The 23898-nt window shown below is 43.6% G+C and overlaps 2 protein-coding genes across 2 annotated transcripts; one reads left to right on the forward strand and one right to left on the reverse strand.

The window, feature by feature from the left end:
• The first annotated feature begins 267 nt into the window (after window positions 1-267).
• On the forward strand, window positions 268-13322 carry LOC136435339 (uncharacterized). The gene is made up of 24 exons (XM_066428768.1): window positions 268-398; window positions 901-1278; window positions 2727-2964; window positions 3323-3458; window positions 3691-3832; window positions 3961-4183; window positions 4307-4524; window positions 4682-4870; window positions 5260-5449; window positions 5746-5858; window positions 6099-6260; window positions 6570-6779; window positions 6946-7139; window positions 7249-7418; window positions 7793-7935; window positions 8291-8481; window positions 8599-8716; window positions 8995-9164; window positions 9402-9554; window positions 9922-10137; window positions 10291-10447; window positions 10742-10954; window positions 11244-11481; window positions 12261-13322. The coding sequence occupies exons 2-24, from the start codon at window positions 909-911 to the stop codon at window positions 12487-12489; spliced, it is 4383 nt and encodes a 1460-aa protein (XP_066284865.1). The 5' UTR covers window positions 268-398; window positions 901-908; the 3' UTR covers window positions 12490-13322.
• On the reverse strand, window positions 13276-23697 carry LOC136435340 (CUB domain-containing protein 2-like). The gene is made up of 13 exons (XM_066428769.1): window positions 23514-23697; window positions 18199-18363; window positions 17670-17912; window positions 17329-17471; window positions 16870-17083; window positions 16605-16741; window positions 16178-16430; window positions 15994-16029; window positions 15656-15832; window positions 15171-15359; window positions 14680-14787; window positions 14276-14453; window positions 13276-13949 (listed from the first exon to the last, which is right to left on the reverse strand). Exons 1-13 carry the CDS (start codon window positions 23533-23535, stop codon window positions 13589-13591), a joined length of 2226 nt encoding a protein of 741 aa, XP_066284866.1. The 5' UTR covers window positions 23536-23697; the 3' UTR covers window positions 13276-13588.
• Between the last annotated feature and the right edge of the window lie 201 nt (window positions 23698-23898).

The following is a 23898-nucleotide window of genomic DNA, read 5'->3' on the forward strand; positions in this document are numbered from 1 at the left end:
CCATGTCACCCACGTGATTTTTGTTACAATGTAAACAAATATGGCGGATGTGTTGTAGCAACGGGGACCGCCTCACTGAGCAACCACTAAATACTAATCATCCGCGTCAGTCATCCTCAAAATGCCGTTCGTAGAACAAATAATTTCAACAAAAAAATGAAATTGATGATAATATGGAAATAGTTATGGCGTTAAATACTGTCTACATTGTTTAGTTAGTTCAGCAGTAGCGACGAAATCTGACGTACTATTTTCTTACAGCGGAGATACCCCGGGGAATGCCTTTACTTGTGGGGTGTAGTGCGGTCCTCCCGGATACAGTCAATGATGGCAACATAGAAGTCCTCAGCTCGGTGCAATAACTTGTGCAAGGAACTTAGATACAAGAGAGTCGATAGGTACGTCTTAAATCTGTGATCACTTGTTCCGATTTCTGAAAGTTATGTTGTGCAGTGACCCACTGATTTACTTTTGGAAACGCCGTTCTAGTAATGTTAACGTTATATCCAGCGATATGTGATTGATCATTCATAGGATATGTAGACTGCAGTGGATGGGGAGGGGCGGAGTGCGTTAGCTAAGAAGTAATACGTTTAAAAAGTATTCAGTGAAGTTTCCTATCGATCAGGATCCATCGACGCTGCAGCTCCACAATGGCCTTAACTTTACCTGTTTCTGATCAGTATAGAATTCATGTCACTCCCAAAACTGTAAAAAGTTGATAAACTTTTCAACTTTTTGGACCTAACTTTAACCTATTAACCTATTTTTGTGATGTCCTTGTTTGACTACATATAGCTTGATCTTTTTTTTTTCAGTGCGATGCTATCACTCATGTCAAAATAACGTTAAAAATCACTCATTGATAAAATACATGTCATCATATCTTTTTTTCACCAGGGCATAAAATGGCAGACGACCAGCCAGCTGACATCCCGACCATTATAGAGCCTGTGTCAGACGATACAACTGGCCAGGGTGCTCCTGAAGAGGGGGAGGTGCCCTCAGCAACAGCAGAAACAACCATATCAGTTGAAATCACAGATTCGGAAAAAGGAGAAAATGTAACAGAAGCAGACAATGCTGTAGTACAAGACGATGGGAAACAGGTCGAGAATGGTACAGAAAAAGGACCTGAAGGATCAGAAACTGCTGAAGAAGGGGATGATGGGACAAAGAAGGATGGAGAGAAAACCTCTGGTACAAAGGATGATGGGACGGGAGAGGAATCTCACAAAGTTACTATGACAATTACGATTGCCATGGCTATTCCAACAGGTACGTCTTTATCGCTCTGCATTTCACCCTGAAGCAGATGTTCACCCTTCTTTACAGCGGTTTATGGATATAGCTTAAAACTTTTACACTGCTGCTCTTGTTAGAAAAATTAGTGTGTATTGAAGGTACGCAACTGTGGGACAAGAGAGATTTTTCTCATTTTTATGACACAGATTCCATTTATCCATTCAGGCTTTACACTTGGCAGTGATGAAAACTACACAATACGAAAACAGCTTTACCATGAATAATAGATGTAACATGAAGCTTTGTCATTTGGAAACAAGACATAATAAATTTTAGGAAAACATTCATCAGTCTTTCAGTATAAGAAGGACGAAGCCTTTTTTCCTTACATGCATAATTATAGGGCTTGTATAAAGGAAACAATAGCAATATGTTTCAAATCAGACCCCCTTTCTACCGATGGCTCCCCCAGAGAGCCTTATTCTCAGTTGGGATTGTACCATTCACAGCAAAGGTCATCATTACAAAGGACGCACCAGCCCACAACATATCTCTGCCAGGAGTTAGTCTCACTGGGGGCGGCGCTATTGTTGGAGTATTGTACTGGTGGGCGGTTATTTGTTCAAGCGGTTTTTGTGGTGAATTATTTATCACAATGGGGGAGATGATCCACAGAAATTAAGTTTATCAACCAACTTGTAATGCCATTATATTGCTATCAACGTTGAACGCTCCAGACAGATTTGAATCAAATCCCTAATTTTGTAATGGTTTTCAGAGTTCAAAGTCAATTGGTAACAGTGCATACTTTAAAATAACTTCAGTTAGAAGAAACATTGATTTACCAGTTTGCTTTGACATGTCAGACATTTTTATGGTTTAATGATGTATGCCATAATTATGATGTGTAATTAATTGATGAATTGATTATGAAAGTGGTTTTCTTTGACATTGCTAATGATGTCTGTCACCGCTTTACATTACATGCTGACGTAGTATGGGAAAACGCATCACGCACAACCAACCGCTCGCGCATGTCACGCCTATCACGTGCCTCAAACGTGTCGTACATGTCACGACGCATGTCACGTGCTGGTAGCAGGTTGGGCACACGCTCAAGGTTAACGTTGAGAGGTAGAAAGACTAGAACCACTTGTTAAAAGATGTCACACTCTGGTGCACAGTTGTCACTCAAGCTGGTGTTTTCCTTTTTTCTATCTAAATGTATGGGGTTTTTTCGTATGTTTATTTGTTTACAGGCATTTTTTATATGTATCAAAGTTTTTATGAAGTCTGTAAAAGCTGATGAATGATGATTAAAAACTGCATGCAATTTCTTTTTCTTTTTTTAACTGCATGCCAATTCCTTTTTTGTGTATTAGTAAAAATACTTGTGGTGCAGCCTTATAAGTGATATGGAATCACAATGAACATAGAAGTCCACCTGAGACAATATCTGACATAAAATTGTTCTATCACAGTTGAAGACGAAGGCCCCACAATAGAAGAAATGCTTCAGAAGAAGAAGCGACTCCTGGAGGCTCCCAAGGCCCAGTACTACTTCCACCTGGAGTACTATCTCCTCCCTGATGACCCAGAGCCTCAGAAGGTCGACCTGGTGACCTTCGGAATGGCGGCCAAGATCTACACGGAACACGACTCCAAGGTGGTGAAGACCTGGATGGAGGGGGAGCTCACCTGGGTTGCCTGGACACACAGGTGAGGCATTTTCACCTGTCCATCTGTTGGCCCTGAACACACCTGAGATTTTACCTGTTCATTGTTTTTCTTATCAGTCGCCTGCGTCAGACCTCGGAGAATTTGAAAGCAAACATAGACAATATCATCATTAATGGAAAAAGTAAAAGTTGTATCACCTAACCAATCATTACCTTACCTTAGACCTTAGATCCTCCAGCAACTCTGTGGCATAGGTTGACTTGGGCCATGGGGCCAAAATTTCTCTCTCCAAAGGTTCTGTTTTTGTGCCGCTACTGCCATTTCTTGAAACGTCATTACTATGAGATTTAATTGTTGGTAACAGAATTTTGATGTAATGTTCTTATGTGTGTTGCAGCCACAAAATCACAGTTACCAAAGAGACATTGCTGAAGCTGTACAGACATGAGCTGAAGCTGAGGATATGGGACAGCAAGGACAAGGTGTCACCACGGGCACGGTTCGACCGACCAAAGGCCTTCAGGCTGCCAGGGGTAAGTAGGCACAAGCACATCGTTTCTAAAGAAGCGTAGGAACGTGGTCTATCGATGCTGGCCAATTGTGATTTGATACAAAAAGCAACAGAAAACGTCTGTCAAGCATTTCTTTTTAAATCCGCACTTTGTATACCATGGATATCTGTGGGTTATCCAAGATATTGAAGTGAGGCTAGTCTTTAATTTCACTTGTATCATTCAAAGAAATGCAATGTCACATGTCCTGCAGGGAGGTGATGAGCTGGCGGGGGTGAAGTCCTTGGTGCTGAAACAGTCGCAAAGCTTCGTGGACATGCAGCCGCTGAAGACACGGCAGGGCATCAGGTCAGAGGTCAGCAAGCAAAGGGACCAGTACAGCAAGAACCAGCAGGGTAGGTTAATGCTGTGTGCCACATATAATAGCAGAATGTCTACGCTTTAGAGATAACATATGATTGCTGAAGTTGAGTTGAAGTGGGGTCACGCACAGAAGGGTTAACTTACATTGTTTTCATTCCAGGGGAGGCAGGTCAGTCAGGGAAGTCGGGACAACAGAAGTCTCCGGACAAGCAGGTCCCAGACGAGGCCTCTCCAGAAAAGGGCAGAAGCCCCTCCAAGGAACCGCAGGCCCTGTCCCCAGCCCAGGGGAAGTCCCCCAGCCCCCGGGTGAAGGCCCCCAGTCCCCAGGGAAAGGCTCCTGCCTCTCCTGTTGATGAAGAAGAAGTGTCACAAGAGGGAATCAGGTGAGTTGCAGTCTAAGCCTTAGATGGACTACAGTGACTATTCCTAATCTCATTTATCTTCTGTAAACAGCACTCAAGCATCCCCTTTTTCCAAAACTCATGCTGTATTTCAATGTCTCCCAGAACATATGACAGACTCAGTCAACTGGCTGGTGTGTCCCCGACCAGAGAAGTGGAGAGCAGGGGTAAGAAGGGCAGCAAGGAAGCCACGCCCTCCTCTTATCACGTACCCATGGCGCGGCGTGTGTCAGAGCAGGAGATCGCCGATCATGGGGGAGTTCAAAGAGCCAACCAGAGGGTGGAGAAGGAAATCAAGAAAGGAGACTCAAGCCCTGTTGCAGGTTGGTGGAGATGAAATTCTTTTGAAGAAAAATGTAAACTTCTAAGTTCTTGAACAACAGCTTTACACTTAAATGCAAAACATGTTCCAAGTTTTGAAACAAAATCATGGTCAACTGTCTTTTGAAATCTCTAACCCTCCTTCATCTGTTACCTTAGCAACCAGCACTAGAGAACCTTCCCGTCAGCTCAGCGAGTTTGGAAAGTTGCGGCACCCTCTGCCAACAGAAGAAGAGGGAGGCAAGAAGAAAACCAGAAAGAAGGACTCTTCTGCAGCAGCTGCAATGGAAAACATTAAGAAATTTGGAGCTGCTGTCATCCCGTTGTCAATGAAGATATTGTTTGCAGGTAGGAGACTTTTATAGACAAACATATTTACAGCTTGCAACACCCTGTGGACTTTGCTGTCTAGATCTGAGCTCCTGTATTAGTTCTGTAGAATTTTGTACAGATTTTATATGCACCATACACTAAGTGAAGTCACTGGGCTGTCTCCAGGACCTGTCCCTCCCCTCTGTCATGGGATGGAAATTTGCTTGTTTAGTTGGGACGACAAAAACGTCCCTTTGTCTGTCAAAAAAATATGACAAATTCATGATATGAAATTGTAAGCTTAAAATGACAGATTTAACTTTAAACCAGGAGACAACCCTGCATTAGCACCAGGTTAAAGGCACACGGGAGTCGGTGTTAATTTTCATTCAAATGTAAGATCATAACCTTGTTTTACTCTGCAGGAAAGCAGTCGATAACCAACCGACTGGACAAGCCTGGCCCGTTCATACAGGATGTTTATGTGACTGTGGCACTGGACGGGGCCCTGATGTCAGAGAAACACCTGCGTGAACTGAACCCTCTCATCATCAAGGTGGCCCACGCCTCCAACATGCCTGCCACACCCCTCAACTACCAGCTGCTCAAAGACAAGTCAGTCCTACTTCCAATTGTCTCATTTCAAATATCAAAAATTGATTGGATGAGATGTCTAATAGGTGCAGGCAAATAAAATGGTTACTTTTTTGCAAAAGTGTGATGTTAACCAATCCAGATGAGAGTCATGTTTTGATTGACTTCCCAAAGCTGATACATTTGTATTTCCCAGTTTTATTTACCATTTCAAGACTTAATATGAATTCATCCTATTCAGAAAGAAAGTACTCAACATCAAAACAATTGAAACATTCATCAGTGTAAGTTATCATTATTATCTTTATAACTCCTAGGTGTGAACCAACATACATCTGTTACAAGTTCCTGGACCAGGACGTGCACAGAAGCATTGGCAGGGAACAGGACAATAATGTGTACTGGGATGATCTTAACGTCATTCTGACAGGTAAGCAAACTTAATCTTTTTAACTTGGAATTTACATGACAATTGCAACACAACATTTTTTATAGACATTCTGATTAAAGTGTTAAGAGGTTTGTGCTTTTGGTGTATTGGTGACATCTCAATATGGAACAGTTGAGAAGCCAAAAATGCCAACACCCTAGAGATGCCTTTCCCTGCACATGTTTGTAGTCACTTTAAATATATCATTATAACTTGTATTTGCTTCATTGTCTCCTGAAGGAACCCTTGACCCAGGAGAGCTGCGGGAGTTTCTGATTGGCCCACCCCTTGAAGTTGAAGTTCATGATCGAGACCGGCTGGATTCTACACTGAAGAAACCTCCAACCATTTTTGGTGATGATATGGAAGATGACAAGATCCACAATGTGGGGATGATCACAGGTGAGACTTTGACATCTTCTTTAACATCACTGATCAAAAATGATTTTCAATCTGTCCATGAGATTAACAGAAAGGCCTGCCATATTTTGATTACAAAAATGTTTGACAATAGTTTTTTTGTGTATGAAAATTTACTACATGTATGGGTATGAGCTTAGTAAAAGAATCTACCTTGAGATACTAGTATTCTCAGAGATGACTGAAAGAGCAGGGAAAAGTTTACATCATTCTACAGTACAACCTGAGTTTGTTAAATCATACCTGTAATTTTGCAACATGACCTAACCAACTCAAACTCTCCTCCTTCAGCAAGAAGAACGACCCATAACCCCCTGAAGGAGCGAGAGAAGGTGTGGGACCCGTACGGCGTGGCCAAGTTCGACATGTCCGACCTCCTGCTGGGACAGAAGTCCATGAACTTGACTGCACCCATCCACTGTTGTCCCCTGCCAGACATGGCCGGCATCAGGACTGAGAACGGGAAACTGGTGGGCATCATCGGGGCAGTGGATGGACCAGGTGGGTACCACTCTTTTGTACAAATTTACTCTTGCTTCAAGATATTCTTAAGACAATACATTCTGCTAGACCTAACCCTAACCCACCACAGCCTTTTACTGACAGGTGACAAGTACTAGTATGTTGCATCTCATGACTGTAATTCCTTCACATTCCTCCGCCACAGAGGCTGCACCATTGCCTACAGGCCACTACCTGGAGACCAATGCCCAGCTGAAGATCAGACTGGAGGTAGCCTACCCCCTGCGGCACCTGGCACCTGCCAGGCTTAAGAACAAGGTCCAGACACCACCAGAGAAGGTTGAGTCTGCAGACACAGCCAGCGATGGGGGGAAGCCTGAGGAGCCGGTTGATGTCAAGGTATTGGATCATTTCCAAATTTTGCAATCATTCATGGTGTCATCACTTTGGATACATTGTATTATCTTGGCAAAATTTGCCTTTGTAACGGCCCCATCTTTTTTTCCAGCCTCCTCAGTGCCCGTTCGCTCGTATCATCTTCATGTTCCCGTACCACGACAAGGAGTTCCTGCACCGGCTACAGGCAGAAGTGACGGCCATCAATGCTGCTGCCCTGCAGCTGGACCAGATGCCACAGCACGTCATCGAGGCAGCACTGTCAACCTACAAGCTATCAGTGTGAGTGCCTAAGAAGTAGAGCATGGTGTTGCATAGAGGAATTGATAAAACAATCTGATTGGATACAAAAAGTGCTTTCCTCCATTCTTCTGATCTTATGCATCTGCTTGCTCGAATCATTATTCATAGCTTGTTCAGCTGAATTCTACCATGTCTGTGCAGTATTCCTTTTGCCTTACCTCTGTAACTCAGTCCTTACACTTCTTCTTTGGTTTACATGCTTGGGGTTCACAGCAATACAGTAGGAAATCCAGTTGTGTAGTTTTCCTAAATGATTCTCTTTTAAAATCAAGTTGGAAACTGTGTTTCTCGTGTACTGTTGAAGCAGTTATTGATACCTCATCCTAAAATGTGACTCTATCGTTCTTCAACAGTGAACAACAGAAGAGTAAGTCACTGGACATTGTGACAGGTTTCCAGGTGCTGGATGGAGAGGTGCATGTGTTTGTGTTGGAGGGACTGAGAGACAAGGCAATCCACAGGATATGGACTGCTCTACCAAGGCCTGCGGTGGCAGGTAAGGACTACCTTCACTGTGTGTCTGCAAATTATTGGTAGTCTTAGAAATCAGTGAACAAGATAATGTTGTATGGTTGTAATGTAATTGGTGTAGTGGGTCTTTCATAGTTTGATAGACAGGAAATGTGAATTTGTCAAGGAGGTATTTGTACAGTCAAAGGCAGGAAACTATTTTTTTAAAAGCCAACAAGTTTTATGATAAAGCAGTAAAACAATTCAAGAGACAGTAAGTAGGTAATCACTCTTATCTTATTCAACGTGTAAGATACTTAAATGTCATCTACTTGAGTTTATACTTATTTGTATCAATCTTTTTCCCAGCTAATGACTCTTGTATATATTTCTACCTTCAGACGATGTCTTCTTCAAAGTTTTGTATAACTCGGAGATGACTTTCCGCCGCCGGCTGTATGCGGAGTTGGATGTTGACCTATGCCGTGTGCGTCTCCACGAGCCGATCTCAGTCATCGTGCAGCAGCCCCTCCTCTACGTCAGGGACATGGTACCCAAGCCCTGCTTTGACTCCCTGGCTAGGATAGACAAGGTACCAAATAAACTTCTGTTCTTTCACAATGCTATAACTAATCAACAAACCATTATGTTTATTCTCTACTTCTACTTCCCATGGTGTAAAGTCTAAATCTATTCGACCATTGCACAGATGCTGCAGTCCACCAAGCTCAGGGACGTGACCCGCAATGACCTCTTCCCCACCGCAGAGATGGTCGTGTCAATGAGCAAGGAGTTTGGCATCCCACTCACTATGGAGGACTTTGAAGGTGCCTACTAGTAGACATTGTTAGAAAAGTTTGAATCCAACCATAACCCTTAGGGTATAGATATCATTTTGATTTCTGTGGTACACATTTGCCTTTCCCTCAACAGAATTATTTGAGTCAGGACTTTTGTACCATAAAATACTATGTAATTGAAGATGGTATAGGCACAGATTCAATCACAGAAATCACTGATTAAAAAGAAGTGCAATTTGACAATTGTAAGTGTACAAGAACCTTGACATCTCAGCTTACATTGGCATGGTGAAATGTTTCCACAGATCTGAAGAAGCCTGACAGCGAAGAGCAGCCATCAGATGAGTTCACAGCCACTCCCATGGACATGCGGCGCCCGTGGACCCCACTGGACATGTACAACTATGAGTATGAGGAGTTTGTCAAGCAGAGAGAAATGCTGGGGCCACTCCGGGACTATGTCAGGGAAAACATTGTGAGTTACAGCCTAGCAAGTTTCTGTGTTACTGTGGTACCGGTAGATAGTTGTTTATTTGCTACCAGAAAAAGTTTTATGTACAATTGTACATCATCATGAAGTTAATCTCTTGCATTTCCTTGGCAGTGATACTGATGTTACAGTACTTTTTCTTACCCATGAAATGTTTCATATAAAAAGACAATACAACGTTTACCAGCTGTTCTTCAACTTTAACCACGCAATTTTTTTCAGGATTTGGTGGACCAACTGGCAAGAATACCAAAGCACAAGAAGGGAAAAACCATTGCTGCCATGCCTGTACATGGAAGAGTGCACAACTACAGTACACAGGCACTCAACTCCACAGAACTCGCCAAGGAACTGTTACGACAGGAACTTGCTAAGGTGTGTACTGTTTGTAGTTTTTTTTTTTCAGAATAAATTTTGAAGTTCCTGTGTCTTAGAGGTTGTGTGAAAACATGTTATCTTGCTACTAATGCAGACTTTTTGAAGAAAAAGAAGACCAGAAAAGTTAACCCATTAGCAGTCCATAGATGCTTCAATGCAGGCTAAATCGTACTGATACAATGAAATATGAGGAATTAGACTAACACTCTCGACTTGAATGTGGAAGCTTTCATAGGTTTCAAACAGTATCCACCAATCTTCTTCAGCTCTGCGACGAGGGTTCGTCGTTTAAGTTTAACAGCTAAAGATTGATTCTCATACCTGCATGGCTGAGTCTTTAATCCATGATGCCCCCCTCCCTCAGGAGCCTGATGCCAGGTTCACCCTGTGCCAGGACTACCACCACTCCATGACAGTAGACCCGGTGGACCTGGAGGCAGTGAGGAAGCAGCAGGCGACAGAGTCCAGGGACATGTGGAGGACGAAGGACGGCTTCATCTACCCTGGGATGAAGACAACCCTGGAGTGTAATGTCCATCCCCACAAGCCTGGGGAAGCCAGGGTCGATGACCTTAGAAAGGTACAGTCACACATATTAATAACTATTATCAGTTCTTATATTGTGTGATGATTTGGTCTAAATGCACAATCTTTTGATGGTATGATGATACTTGTTCTCATAAGCACTGACTGACTACAACAGATTAATTCACAATTTTTATCTCTCTCGCAGCCATGGAGGGAAGGCCTCCTGCACGCTGCTCAGCTGAAACCCACCCTTCCCCGACGGGAGCGGTACAGTTGGGACGAGCGGACAAGCGACCTGGACCTCTGGAAGAGACCGCTTCTACATTTTGGTTCTTCGGCACCCATCACCATCCACCTGCCTGGTAAGACATTAATGCTGACTTACACTTCTTAATTAGCTTGCTATGAAGAAAATTATTGTATCAACTTTTTACCCACACTCTCTATTGGCATAAGACAGAATATTATAAACGTAGTGCACACAGGTGTCTTTTGCAACAGATGAAATATATCAGGATGTTTTTAGTTGCGAGACTTAGTAACTGAAAGTCATTGAGTGCGCTGCATGACTTCTCAGTCTTTCATTTAAAAGCTTCACTGCTTACACAATTTTCTGAGTTAAGTCGTTAAAGTTGTGGTCCATTACATAACTCTAGGGAAACTTCGTGAGGAGGAGATAATGGATGCTGCCATGAAGGACTATGAGGACTGGCGGTCCAAGATAGTTCCAAACGACACACAAATGCACTTCCACCGCATTAATAAAGATACGGAGCTGAAGCAGCGAGGCAAGAGGTCAGGCAACCAGCTGGACAGGTTGCGGGGGCTGCTGAAAGATGATCCCAGGAAACTGGCCTTGTCCAAGTCAGGTAGGCATCAACCATGACAAAGAATGGCAATAATTTGTTTCATCAAAATGGTTATGTCTTGCATAAAGATGGAATGGCAAGTTTTCAATACTCATAAAAGATCCATAACATTTTCTTTACAACCCATCTTGATAGGAATTAAAAGATGATTGTATTTGCATACATCAGAGCATAAAGTTTGGATTAGGGTATAGTTGGTCCTTGTATGTATTTGACATTCTGCATAAATAATGGTCTTGTTCGTATGTGAACAAGTTTTGTAATGATTTTCTATATTATACAATTGCAGGGTTTTCTCTGAAGGAGATCCCCCCGCTGTCAGTGGTGAACTACCCCAGTGTGGACAGGGACAGTCGAGAAGCCGGTAAGACCCTCCTCCCCGCCGTGGAGAACGAGGGAGAGGAGCGGGGGCCGGGCTTCACGCCGGGACCGCACACCGCGCACAGCTGGCTGCTGGAGAAGAACAAGATCCCAGTACGGGACATGGAGCATGATCGCTTCATCTCAACTAGAGGGGGCGACTTCAAGTAAGTAGGGAGTCCTTATGTGAACAAACACTTGAAGACAATGTCACTCCTGTGGATACATAAGGCAATTATGTTATAAGATTCAACACAAAAGGATGCAGTAACTGTTACGTATCTATATAAATGTGTACTAGTTACTGCATCACTCTGTGTTGAAAGAATTTTCCAAGAAGCAATATACAATATTTATCTATATATAGAGAGGTCATCTTGCATCATTCCATAATGTTAACAATAGGCAAGCCCAGCTTTTAATGTCTGTATGGCCAAGGAGATGCTTCAATGACTTTTGTCACTGTCTGAAACATTATTGATGCACCATATGCATGTCTTCCTGCTGCTGCTTACCAAAGGTGGAAGATCACTGTAGGTAGACTGTGTGTGTCGATCATTGTGGGTGCTTCAGAGGTGATTGTCGGTGCACGTGCTTGGGATTTTTTCAACCACTGGGCACACCATCACTGAAGTAATGTTGCTGATATAGGGATGTCCGTAGGTTTCTTGTATGACAACTTTGTGGGTTTTGTCCATATTGTTTCATGGTGGAACAGCTCACTCAGGTAAAATGGTTGTCCAAATGACCCTTTTTTGATCAGTAAACCCCAACCTTCAAACCTCAGCACAGCCCAATTACTGCGAGTAACAGGTGTCAGTCAAAAATCGTTCATGTTCTTATTCAAGTTTTATGACATGACTGTAATGAATTCGAAGTTATCATGATCATATCAATGTCATATTGTATTTGCCACATGACTAACGTTGTTCTTCTTGTCCCCCAGTGTGTACCACAAGGACAGAAGTGTTCTACACAGTCGCTCCATCCCCCCTCTGCACCCCGTGGAGAGAGACAACAACCTGTTCAAGACGCCTCCCAAGGCTAGAGTCCCCTCCCCGCCCACCAAGGACCGCCACTTCACACCTGACGACAAGACGGGGAGGAACTTCTACAAGATCTTCCCCGGCCCCGATGCTCTGAAGAACCTGAGGAGCGAGATGGTGATGGAGTAAAGGCGTGGTCCTGTGGTCACCACGGTAACCTGTCAGAGTTACGGTGACAAAGCTTAAAAATGATACAGTTAAGAAGTATGAATCTTTTTATGGATGATGTTTTGGTGCTTTCTTTTCAAAAAGAAGTTGGAGATTTTTTTGATAAGCTGAAATTTCTCCCCTTTCACAGGAATGTTTAACAGTTGTAATGATCAGGACAATTTCACATAATAAAAATTATGATATAATTTGATTCTTGGTTTAAAAACCTAATAGTATCCACTTTTCTCTTGTATGCTATATTGTGGATTTCAAACTTGTTATGTAGTCTTTATGGTAATGATAACATTTAAAGTGACCTTGCCAACATGTGTAAGTGTAGTATGGCATATCAGTTAAAAGTTTTAACATCACAAATGCAAAGAGGTCTTTTAACAGAATATTATGTCTGTTGTGATCATAGGATACAACGTTCATCTTCTGTTGTGTATTTTGCAGATTGCTGCTTTATGAAGATGTAGATGTGAATGTGTCATACTGTATTGTTACTAAGAATCCGTCCTAACTTACTAACATATCAGATCAAGTGAAAGAAAATTGTGCCCAACTATATTGTACTTTGAGTCTTTTTAACCTTTCTTATCATATAAGACTTATGTCAGAATAGCAAAGTATGGAAGAACACTGTACATATACATATCAGAAATTGAAAGAAACATACATGTATGTAAAAAAGGAAAGAAAGTATGACCATCCCAAACTATTTGTATATCTGTACATAAAAGAAGTGTATGATATTCTGTGCAGTGAGTTGCTGAATAAATGTTTATTGCCGTATTTTCTACAATGCTTTACATGTCTGTCGTATATGTGACTCTTTTTCCAGGTTTTGGACAGGTTAACCAACAAAATAACATGACCATTCGAGTTCCAACATGTATTTGGTCTTACATGTATGGGGATGATGCAAGCTTGTCTGAGTAAATGCATTATGCATGCAAATCTTTTTTTTCACATACTCAATGCCGAGGATACTTCCAGTATAGCATTGCACAAATACCCGTGATTGCAGTATAGTATAGAAGCTGTCTAGCTACAATTTGCCGGATACAGAGCCATGTCAGCGGTGTGTCGGGGGGATGTAGACAGGTGGAGGAGGGATGCCTGGGCCATGTTGGTGCCTCATGGCCACATCCTCAGCTGTGGTAACGTTAACATTGAGAGAAGGTAACTCCCCCTGTTTGGTGTACATGTCCATAGCCATGCTATCCATAGGGTATGGGGAGGGTGGTCTATGGTAGGCTGAGATCTCACCAGGGGGATCTAACATTTGGCCAACATTCGGAGGGTGTGGTCCATAATGGGGAGGGACTCCTCCAGTTGGTCCATGTTGAGGAGGTGGCGGCCCATGTTGAGGTGGTAGTGCATGGTGACTGTGAGGATGGTACACATGCCCTGAGGGTACACCATAAGGACCTTGGCTGAAAAAGTACAAACACGTAATTTGCATTGCTCTATCTAGCCGCGGCGACTCTAGTGGGAAGACGTATTTACTTGTATATTATACAGTGTCTTCTTTTGGAAGACACTGTATAATATACAAGTAAATACGTCTTCCCATTAGAGTCGCCGCGGCTACGCTCTATCTATCTATTGCCTTTATCAAAGAGTTGGAGCGAAAGCAAAGTTTGACCTCCAGTATTGCACAATATTACACTAATCAGTACAATATTTCTTTACAATGTCTCTCTTCCATACTTCTAATTTACCCTTCTCCTTTCTTCCTTGTACCTGACCTGTCACTGACCTGTAGTAGGCGGGGTCATGTCCATGTGGCACGATGACATTGACCTGCTGTGGCTGGCGGCGGCAGCAGTAGCGAATGGTGGGCACACACACAGCTATCAGAACAATAGCCGTACATGACACGAAGACGATTATCATGATTTGTTCAGTTGACAGTGGGCTATCCCAAGGGTAAACACCTGGAAAGTTCAGAGGGTTTTACATGTTAAGCAGACAGATTTGCACATTTTGTAATTTTTTCAGTAAAATATGTTCAGGTGATATGAAATACTTAAGAGCAAAAAGAAAGAAATAAGTTGACCAAAACGGCATTGGAATTCACAGCGAATCTGAAACAAGGCTTATCAAACACAGTAACAGATACTGGATGCTGTTGCAAACAGTCAGAGCAGATATTTTACTTACAGTACTCATCTGCCTTGTCTGAGCAGTGATCCACGCCGTCACACACCCAAGAGTGGGGGATGCACATGGAGTCTGCGGGACACCAGAACTCTGAGCAGCCGCTCTCACCTGATGGAGAAAACAATACAGAACAGGGTAGAAAAAGAAGACATAATCACCATACATTTGGCATTGTCAAATGGGTGTAATGCTCATTCTGTATCTACCTCATTACTCACTGCTGTGACATCTTTAGTGCCATCATGCACAAGTTAGATTTGCTACATCAGCTACTAGACAAGAGATGGAACGCCGGTCCAGAATGGCTCCGTGCACCGTCCATCAGACTTTGGTACATTTTGGAGGGTTAACCTCCTTAATCTCAGTGTCTACCGTATATAATCCCTGCATGTTACATTGCCATGTCCCAATTGTAATTTCTTTACATAAGGACAGCCGTAGAATCTTTTGAAAAATCTAACCCTCTAGGTGAAATATTGACCAGTCATCACCTGTTCCATAATCATAACTGTTCCAGGCTATCTTGAAGCCGGAGTTCTGGACACTGCTGTCCGTGTGGAAGGTCACCACGACCATGTGTCCGGACGAGGTCAGATACTCAGGGTGGTCCAAGTCGCCACAGTAGCGCAGGGAGTCGTGCACTTCAATGCCTTGAAATTCCAAGTAGTCACAAGTGCATGCTGTGGGGAAAATGTAACATCCAATCAAACAGAACCGGGACAGATGTTTAAGTTCGTCACAATCTTTTAAACCGTCACAATGACAGCAATGGCCATAGTATAAAACACACAATAGCAACAAGAGCCTCTTTGCGCTGCATATGAAGACAATTCAGCACCAAGGACAGGGGAAAATTTGGAACTATGGGCGATGATTCAGTGATTAAACTGAAAACTACAGCGGTTGAATTCAAAGTTACAGTGCCATAAAAATCTGCGATTGTTCAGTGATGCAAAGAAACTTGATCAGAGCCTACATTGTCCTCCACACTCCTGGATGTGCATGTTCTCTATCCATACGTTGATCTTGTTGCCGTGGCTGGTGGTCAGGACGACCGTACAGCTGGTGTCGGCGCTGTAGCTGATGCCGGAGGAGTAGCCGTCGTGAGATACCACGGGAACGGTGGGGTCACTCAGGAAGCGGGTGTCACAGACTGACGGTTGGACACGAGATTGGGGTAGTATCAAAAGTATGGAGATAATAATGATATCTTTAACAGTTTGAAGAAATAATCATAAATGGCTAAACATATAAATCAGCTGCAGCAGTACATTGATACATATGTAATGTGTAAGAAGCAAGCGACATACTTACTGGGCATGCCGTCTGAAGGGGTCTCTTCCGTTGGACCTAGGGCGACGAAAATAATCTGATTATACTCGAGTCTATGCAGTCTGAGTCTTGAGAATTGAGTCTTGTGCGGGCAGAGATCTACAATATTAAGATACGGACTTTTCGATCAGAGACATTGGTCAGATCTTGAAACACCTAACGTTACCTGTTGGCGACACAGTTGTTGTCTGGATGGCACTGCTGGAGATAGCAGTGTAGTCAGCCCGGAACCCCTCCGCGTTCCCGTAGGAGTTTGAGGTGAAGACCAGGTACACAGCGTTGGAGGGGGACTGGAATGTTGTGGGTTCTCCCATCCCGCAGTAGTGCGCTATCACGGGCGCAGACGAGCTGTCACCGTTATAGATGGTGAGGGAGTCATCGGAGCAGTACCCTGCGATGTGGAACGTAGTGAACTCAAGCTGGAAAAGACAGCAGTGCGAGATTTATCCTCAAAAAGATAACTGCAAACGACATTATAGCGACGTTATAGTCTAAACGATATAGGCTACTTACACTACAATTTTAAGGTGCATTGTCTAACTGTCCTGATCATGAAGTTTGGAAACAATGAATGATGCATAAAGCCAACCTACCTGAACGATGTGCCCGGCGCTGACTTGGATGGAGTAGTAACAGTCGGCGTTGTTGTCATAGTTCCCAGGGTAACCTGGGGAGGAGATCGTGCCTGTGTCTGCAGTGTACGTCCCTCCGCACGTACCCAGGATAGCACCTGAGGACAATGCGATTTCATCATGTCTTTTCAGATATATCATGTATGAATAGGAAAATAACAGCGTGTGTGTTGTTTCTGCTTATTGCTGCTTTAAACAATTGCCTCAGATACACATTTCTACTGACCGTCTGTGAGGACCGAATAAGTGGCCAGAAAACCGTCTCCATTGGGCGATCCAGCCGATGAGGTGAAGGTCAGGGTCAGGCTGGTTCCCGCCACGTGGAGGGAGTTTGCATCGTCCCGTGTGTACACGGTGTCACCGGCGTGGTGGTCGCCTGTGGTGACGATCCTTAGGGAGTCTCCTCCTGCCGAGTCCAGGGAGAACTGCACAAAGAAAAGCTGGGTGGGAAGAGACTGTTAAGCAGCTTGTCTCAGACCAAAATTGAAACTTTTAAAATTCGCTAGGAAAGAAAGAGGGAATGAGGGTCACTGATTTTTTAATGATGTAAACTAATGCTATTACGAGCGACCTTAGTTACCTTCTTTGTAACCCACCCATAGAAAATACCACCCCGATGTTAATTGTGTGTTTATGCTGTACCTGAGTACCACCATGAAAAGAAGACCTAATCTTTAGGACTGACCTGTATAACATCGTCTGCACTGGCTGCTGTCAGCTCATATACACAGTTTGCGTTGTCGGGATAGCCACTTGGGTAGCTGGGGGAGGTGATCGCGCCCGAGCCGCTACTAATGGTAGCAGTCACCCCACAGTCTCCCAGGCCGTCTGAGAAAACAACACAGGCACACTCTGGCTCTCATCGCAATGGCAGAGCAATAGTAGACAAATAATCGCATGAACATCCTTATTATTAGATAAAAGCTGGATAAATATTAGTTGATAGCCTGATAAAACAGCGCCCCCTCTCGGCCCTCTCACTATAATCGGCCCCAATTCAACAAAAAGGCTCAAAATTTCACACACCTATGCTGTCAAACGAGTAGTCGAAAGAGAATCCCTTGGCCGTGACGCTGTAGTCGGTCTTGAAGCGCACGCGTAGTGTTTGTCCCGGAGACACTACGTACGGGGGCGTGTCCGTGCCGCAGTATTTCTCTCCGATCTGCGTCCACGGACTGGCCGAGGTGTCGTAGATTGACACGTCATCCCACACACATGACGGGCCATCCTCCAGATGGAAGTCCGTGAACTTGATCCACACATGGTCGTCTGTAATACAAAGTACACCGATGGTGTAGAAACATTCAATAGCAACAAGAACCTCTTTGCGTTGCACATGAAGTCAAATCAGCACCAAGGACAGGGAAGTGTTCAGAACTATGGACGGTAATTGTGATTATAGTGATCACATCATTTATTCTTAATTAACAATAATGATCTAAGACGAGACTATTGTATGGGCATGCGATGGTGGTGGTGGGTGGCCAGTAGAACGAGCAAGGCTTTTATGAGGGTGTATAGATATGAGTGGTGAGGTGAGGAGCACCATACTCACCACCTGACGCCGTGAAGTCATAGTTACAGAGTAGGTAGTTGTTATAGTTGCTGGGATAGTTTGGAGAAGTGACTGTCCCCTGTCCTGAGGAAAAACTTGTTGGTCCGCAACTTTGACCAGTCACGGGGACAGACTGGTGCCACCAGGACAGCACCAGGATAAGTCCTGTAGGTTTCAGAACAAACCAACAGTGTGTTAGTGACATGAAAAGCAGTTATACATAATTTTGAAGCTCAGAAATTGTACGTCGATGAAGATTAGACATCCAGGTAATAAGATACGCCAAAAAGCAATTACTCAAACAACTGGATATGATTTTGGAAACGGTCAGACGTTTCAAGTAGCATCCACTACTTTTCGTCAGTGACTGTGAGCAAGATCAGTTGAACAGCAGGTTTATAACCACGAACTATGAATTGATATGCAAAAAAGGAGAAGACAAATTTTTAGATAGTCCAATAGAAAGCGAATTAGACAACTCAAGACAAGGTTGAAGTAAAAGGGGACAATAGCTCCTAATGTTTTAATATAGGAGCTAATGCTGGTTTGCCCCCAAGGCTATGTCCCAAGTGCCAGACAGTTCCACCCTTAGCCCTCCTTTCCTGTTGAGGGTTGGATTGTATATCCTCTCATATATTGCCTCCCTTACTCCACGTTCGAACCAGCGGGGTTCGCGGTCAAGGATATCAGTGGATTCGAGATTGAACGAGTGCCCCTGGTTGTGTTTTAGGTGGTGGAAAATGGCCGAGGAGTAGCGGTTAGCGCAATGTTCTTTGTACCTTTCATTAAGTGATCGGCTGGTCTCTCCGATATAAGTGTTGTGGCAGTTGGGTTCTTCACATTTGAGTCTGTAGATGACATCGGCCTTGCTGCCTTTGCGGGGTCGGTCTTTAGGATGTACCAGTCTTTGTCTAAGAGTTGATTGAGGTTTGAAGTTGGTGGCAATGTTGAAGTTTTGGAAGATCCGTCGGAGTTTTTCGGACACTCCTTGTACATAAGGAATAGTAATGTTGGCCTTGTTTCTGTTGGTCAACGGTGTACACTTAGCCGTTTTCTTGGACTGGTCAGATGGTTTGAGGGCTTTGTTGAAAGTCCATCTTTGGTAGCCACATTTGCCCAGGGCACCTCGGAGGTGTCTATGTTCGTCTGTTTTGGCCGTGTCTGAGGTGATGATGTTGTCTGCCCGATGAAAGAGAGTTTTTATAACTGCTAGTTTGTGTTCCAAAGGGTGGTGAGAATCAAAGGCCAGATACTGATCGGTATGGGTCGGCTTCCTGTATACTTCGAACTGGAGGCGGCCATCCTTCTCTATGATGGTTTTGGTGTCTAGGAAAGGGAGCATATTATCTTGACTCGACTCCTGTGTGAACTTGATGTTGTCATCTATCTGGTTGATATGTTCAAAGAAATCATCAGCTACTCTCTTCTTTAGTCTGCACCAAGTGTCATCTACATAACGGAACCAGTTGGCCGGTGGAGTGTCCTTGAAAGTACTGAGGGCTTTGTTCTCAAATTTCTCCATGTACAGGTTTACCACGATGGGCGAAACTGGTGAACCCATAGCACAGCCGTGCAGTTGTTGGAAGAATTGTCCTTTGTAAGTGAAGTATGTGCACCCCAGGCAGAGGTCTAGCAGCTTGCATATTTGGTCCACAGATAACTTGGTTCTGTCTGCTAGTGTGTTGTCAGCCTCTAAGGCTTCCCTGACTACTGACACCGCTTCTTTGGGGGGGATGCAGGTGAAAAGAGAGCACACATCATACGAAGTGATGATATCATCTTCGTCTAACTGGATGTCTTTGATTTTGTTTACGAAATCTGCACTGTTCTGTACATGGTGTTGAGACTTCCCCACTAAAGGTCCCAAAATCTTCGCTAGAAAACTTGCTACCCCGTAGGTGACTGAGCCTATACCAGAAACTATGGGCCGTAGAGGGACGTCCTGTTTGTGGATTTTGGGGAGGCCGTAGAAAGCAGGGGGTTGTTCCGATTTGGGTTTGATTTTTAGATAGGTGACATGATCCAGAGCTTCATCAGTTTCTAATTTCTTGAGGGCTTCAATGATTTCCCTCTTAAACTTGGTAGTGGGATCTCTTTTCAAAGGCTTGTATGTGTCTTTGTCCCCTAAGAGGTCCTGTATCTTCCTGTCATACTGCTCCCTGTCTAAGACTACTGTGCATCTGCCTTTGTCAGCAGGAAGAATCACTATGTCTTGATTAGTGGCCAAATCCTTGAGAGCGGTTTGTTCCTCCCGGGTAATGTTACTAGCAGGGGGTTTAGAGACTTTCAGAGTGGTAGCTACTTTAGTGCGTAAGGCTTCAGCCTGTTTGTATGACATATGGGCTCGTCGAATTGCTGACTCGGTCTCTGTGACAATATCGATGTTGGGGATTTTGTTAGGTGTTACTGCAAAATTGAGACCTCTAGAAAGCAGCGATTTCTCTGGCTCTGTAAGGGTATGGCTACTAAGGTTTTTTACCCACCGCTCATCTGTTCTAGTCTGTGTTGTAGTTTGAGGGTTTGGACTGCTAGATCTCCAATTAGGGTCACTATCCGCTGTGCTGTTCACTTGTTTTTGCTGTAGGCGTTCGAATTTGCTCTTCTGTCTAGATTTACCCTTCTCGTGTTGGGAGAGCTGTCCCCGTGTTATGAACTCTTTAGTTTCGGCAAAAGTCTCCTCTGATAATCGTTCCCTCAGTACTTGTTCAAGATTAGATTTTCTTGCGTTTAGTCCATCCAATTTAGTTGACAATGTAGTTGATCTGTCTTACTCTTTCGTTTGGTAGCTTTCTTTCCGCGCTAGAAATTATCTTGTTGGCGTTGAAGCCTTTGATGGAGGTCTTTAGGCGCAAACTGACAGGAGTGCACGGTGGTCAAAAAGGCCTTGATTTTTCCTCACTTGTAAAGCATGCATATTGATGAGGAATCGATGTCAATCACCCCTGTCACTACTGGCAACAGTAGCTGATTGGTTTACGCCTTTGCAGGCGGGAACTAGATTTGTTTTGGTTGCACCAAGCCGAGCAGGATTTTGCCCGCGAACTTGTCCTTTCAAATGCACGCCTTGTCTCCGCCTCTATTGTTCTCTGGTTAACACATTAACAATACCCCAGCTTTCATTTCAATCATTCCCACGCTCTCAAGCTTCATACTGACACCACCGTTTCAATTCTTTCTTAGCTATATTTTTGGTCTATCCTACCACACAGAACGCCCAAACTAAGGCCATCAAGATATCCCAGTTTCCGCCATAACTCACCGTAATTCCCGGCCGAGGGTTCTAGACTATATGCGCAACCGCCGGAGACGCCGCAGAACCCGCCGATATGATAAACAATACCCCGGCCTTTATTCCGTACATTACTTTCTTAAACACGCAGAAATTTAAATTAACAAATAGAATTCGAATAGTTCATAGATGAAGTTGAATATTTTCATTGTAAACAAAAACATTATATTTTACCACATACAGAGACCCCAAAACGTAGCACTCACCTTGATACATTTCCGTGTTTGACAAGAACTGGTGTACCGACGTGTCTGGCGCTGTCCTACACAGCCACTCAATAATCACACCCTACGTTTTCCGATCTAAAAACGTATTCTTTCTAATAACAAACTCCTTCTCGTCATTTTTGTACTATAACGCGGTCTAAAGACCGTAATTCCATCGTGGTAACAGTGTACACGCCAGCGTTTGATATGCCGAATGTGTCGGCTTGTGCTGACACTAACAATTTCCTGGCAGCTTTGACTGGTAGAAAAAATTGGTGCATTCCTATACAAAGGAGATGAACGTTGTATAAAAATACCCATGAGTAAATCAATGAGTAAATCAACTGCTAGGGAAATACGGAAGAGATCAGAGTGTGATTGTTTGACAGCAGAACTGGATTTTCCTTTGTTTTCAAACCGACGCCATGTTTCGACGCCATGTTCTGGTTTCTTCAGATAACACACTTGCGGGTCTTATTCGTGTATTTCTTTTTTTACATTATTTTACCCACGCGTATTTCAATCACCAATGGTACCGTTCAGGCGTCTTTTTATTAGAAATTGGTCGAGGTTTCTGTCTGTACAAACCCTCGCGGCCTCGTTGGTAGTTGAAATTCGCGGGTAATTATCTCGCTTGGCCCGGGCGACAAATACAATGGAGGTATTTCCCACTCATTTGCATTTGGATTAACCGCCCCAGAACAGACGCTAGCGAAGTACTGTGATCTTTACCGACAAGCTCATTATCTTTCCAGAACATAACCATTCTTCCACGTGAAGTTCTAAATAAAGCGTTCGATTCGTATTTTGGGCGATATCTCCCGATACCAACGCTGGAATTCGACAAAAAAACAACCGTCCGAAAGCCAACTATCTAGCCGCCATCTTGAAAAAAAATTATAAGATTCTATTGGGCCGATAAGGAACTATGGGAGAAGACGTCCAAACAAATTGGCGAAATAAGTTAAAATCTCTCAGACATCAAAAACTACTCAATAGAAATTGGATTCAAAGTTCCTAAAGTCTAAAGTATGTATAAAACTATTGTTTGCTACGTAAATTAGACCAAAAAGTCCATAGGTTCAAAGTTCAATGACCGAAAGCAACCTATACATACACGTATCAAACGCGGGTAATTTGAAGCGCCGTGTTCGCGGTCAACTCGTATATTATTCAGATTTTCAAAGCGAACTAATGTAGTTTGCGTGTGCATGTATTTTTTTCTTAGTGCGATAATCAGATCATGCGTTATTTTGTGCAAGATTTGTGTTGTTGTTATTTTATACCGCCCGGCTAATGGCACCCCCGCTTGTGGGCGGGAAACTTTTGCATAACAACGCTGACAGATCCATAGCAACGTGACCACCGTGGTGACACTTACCTTGAGGCACCGTAAACTGAAGCGTAGATGGTTCCGGTAGTCCGCAATCTTCCTGCTGGTGTTCTCCAGATCCCTCACTGAGCTCAGGCAAATCTTACCGTAATGATCCTTGATACGTCGATGAAGATTAGACATCCAGGTAATAAGATACGCCAAAAAGCAATTACTCAAACAACTGGATATGATTTTGGAAACGGTCAGACGTTTCAAGTAGCATCCACTACTTTTCGTCAGTAATTGTGACCTCTCACTAAATACGCGTAGATAACAACAAGTAACCTTTCGACCCAGGTGCGCTTGAGAGCTAGACCGAGGAAAAGCTGAGGAAAAGCTCCCCGCGGGCCCGTTAACGTTAACGTTACCACAGTCGACGACCTTACGTCAACCCAACAGCTAAGATGCAGTGTGAAAATTAACATCAAATGACTATCAACATTACCTAAGATACAGGTCTTTTCCATTTGTCAGCATAGCGGCCTACATCTTCATTGGTTTACAAGCAGGTGATGTGTCAGTCGTCATCCTTTGAAGGTTAGATTGTTGACCGCATACTCACAAGAGCAACCTGTGCCCTTGCGGTATGTAGTTAGAACAACAAGAACGCTGTTCTATAGAACACCCTTCCGAAAAGAGCCACCATTCGAAAATCGCTTGGAACACTGTTGCGTCATGATGATGTCTTACGTCACGATTGATCTCGTGTTGTAGTTTGTGGACTGTGCCGTCATATGTATGCTTTTCCTCACTTCACTGACTAACGGGACGTACTCAAGGAAACATTTCTTACGTCACAATGAATAAAATCCCAGAGGGCCTTCTCACGC

Source organism: Branchiostoma lanceolatum, chromosome 5 (genome assembly GCF_035083965.1).
Source record: "Branchiostoma lanceolatum isolate klBraLanc5 chromosome 5, klBraLanc5.hap2, whole genome shotgun sequence".
In the NCBI taxonomy this organism is placed as follows: domain Eukaryota; kingdom Metazoa; phylum Chordata; class Leptocardii; order Amphioxiformes; family Branchiostomatidae; genus Branchiostoma; species Branchiostoma lanceolatum.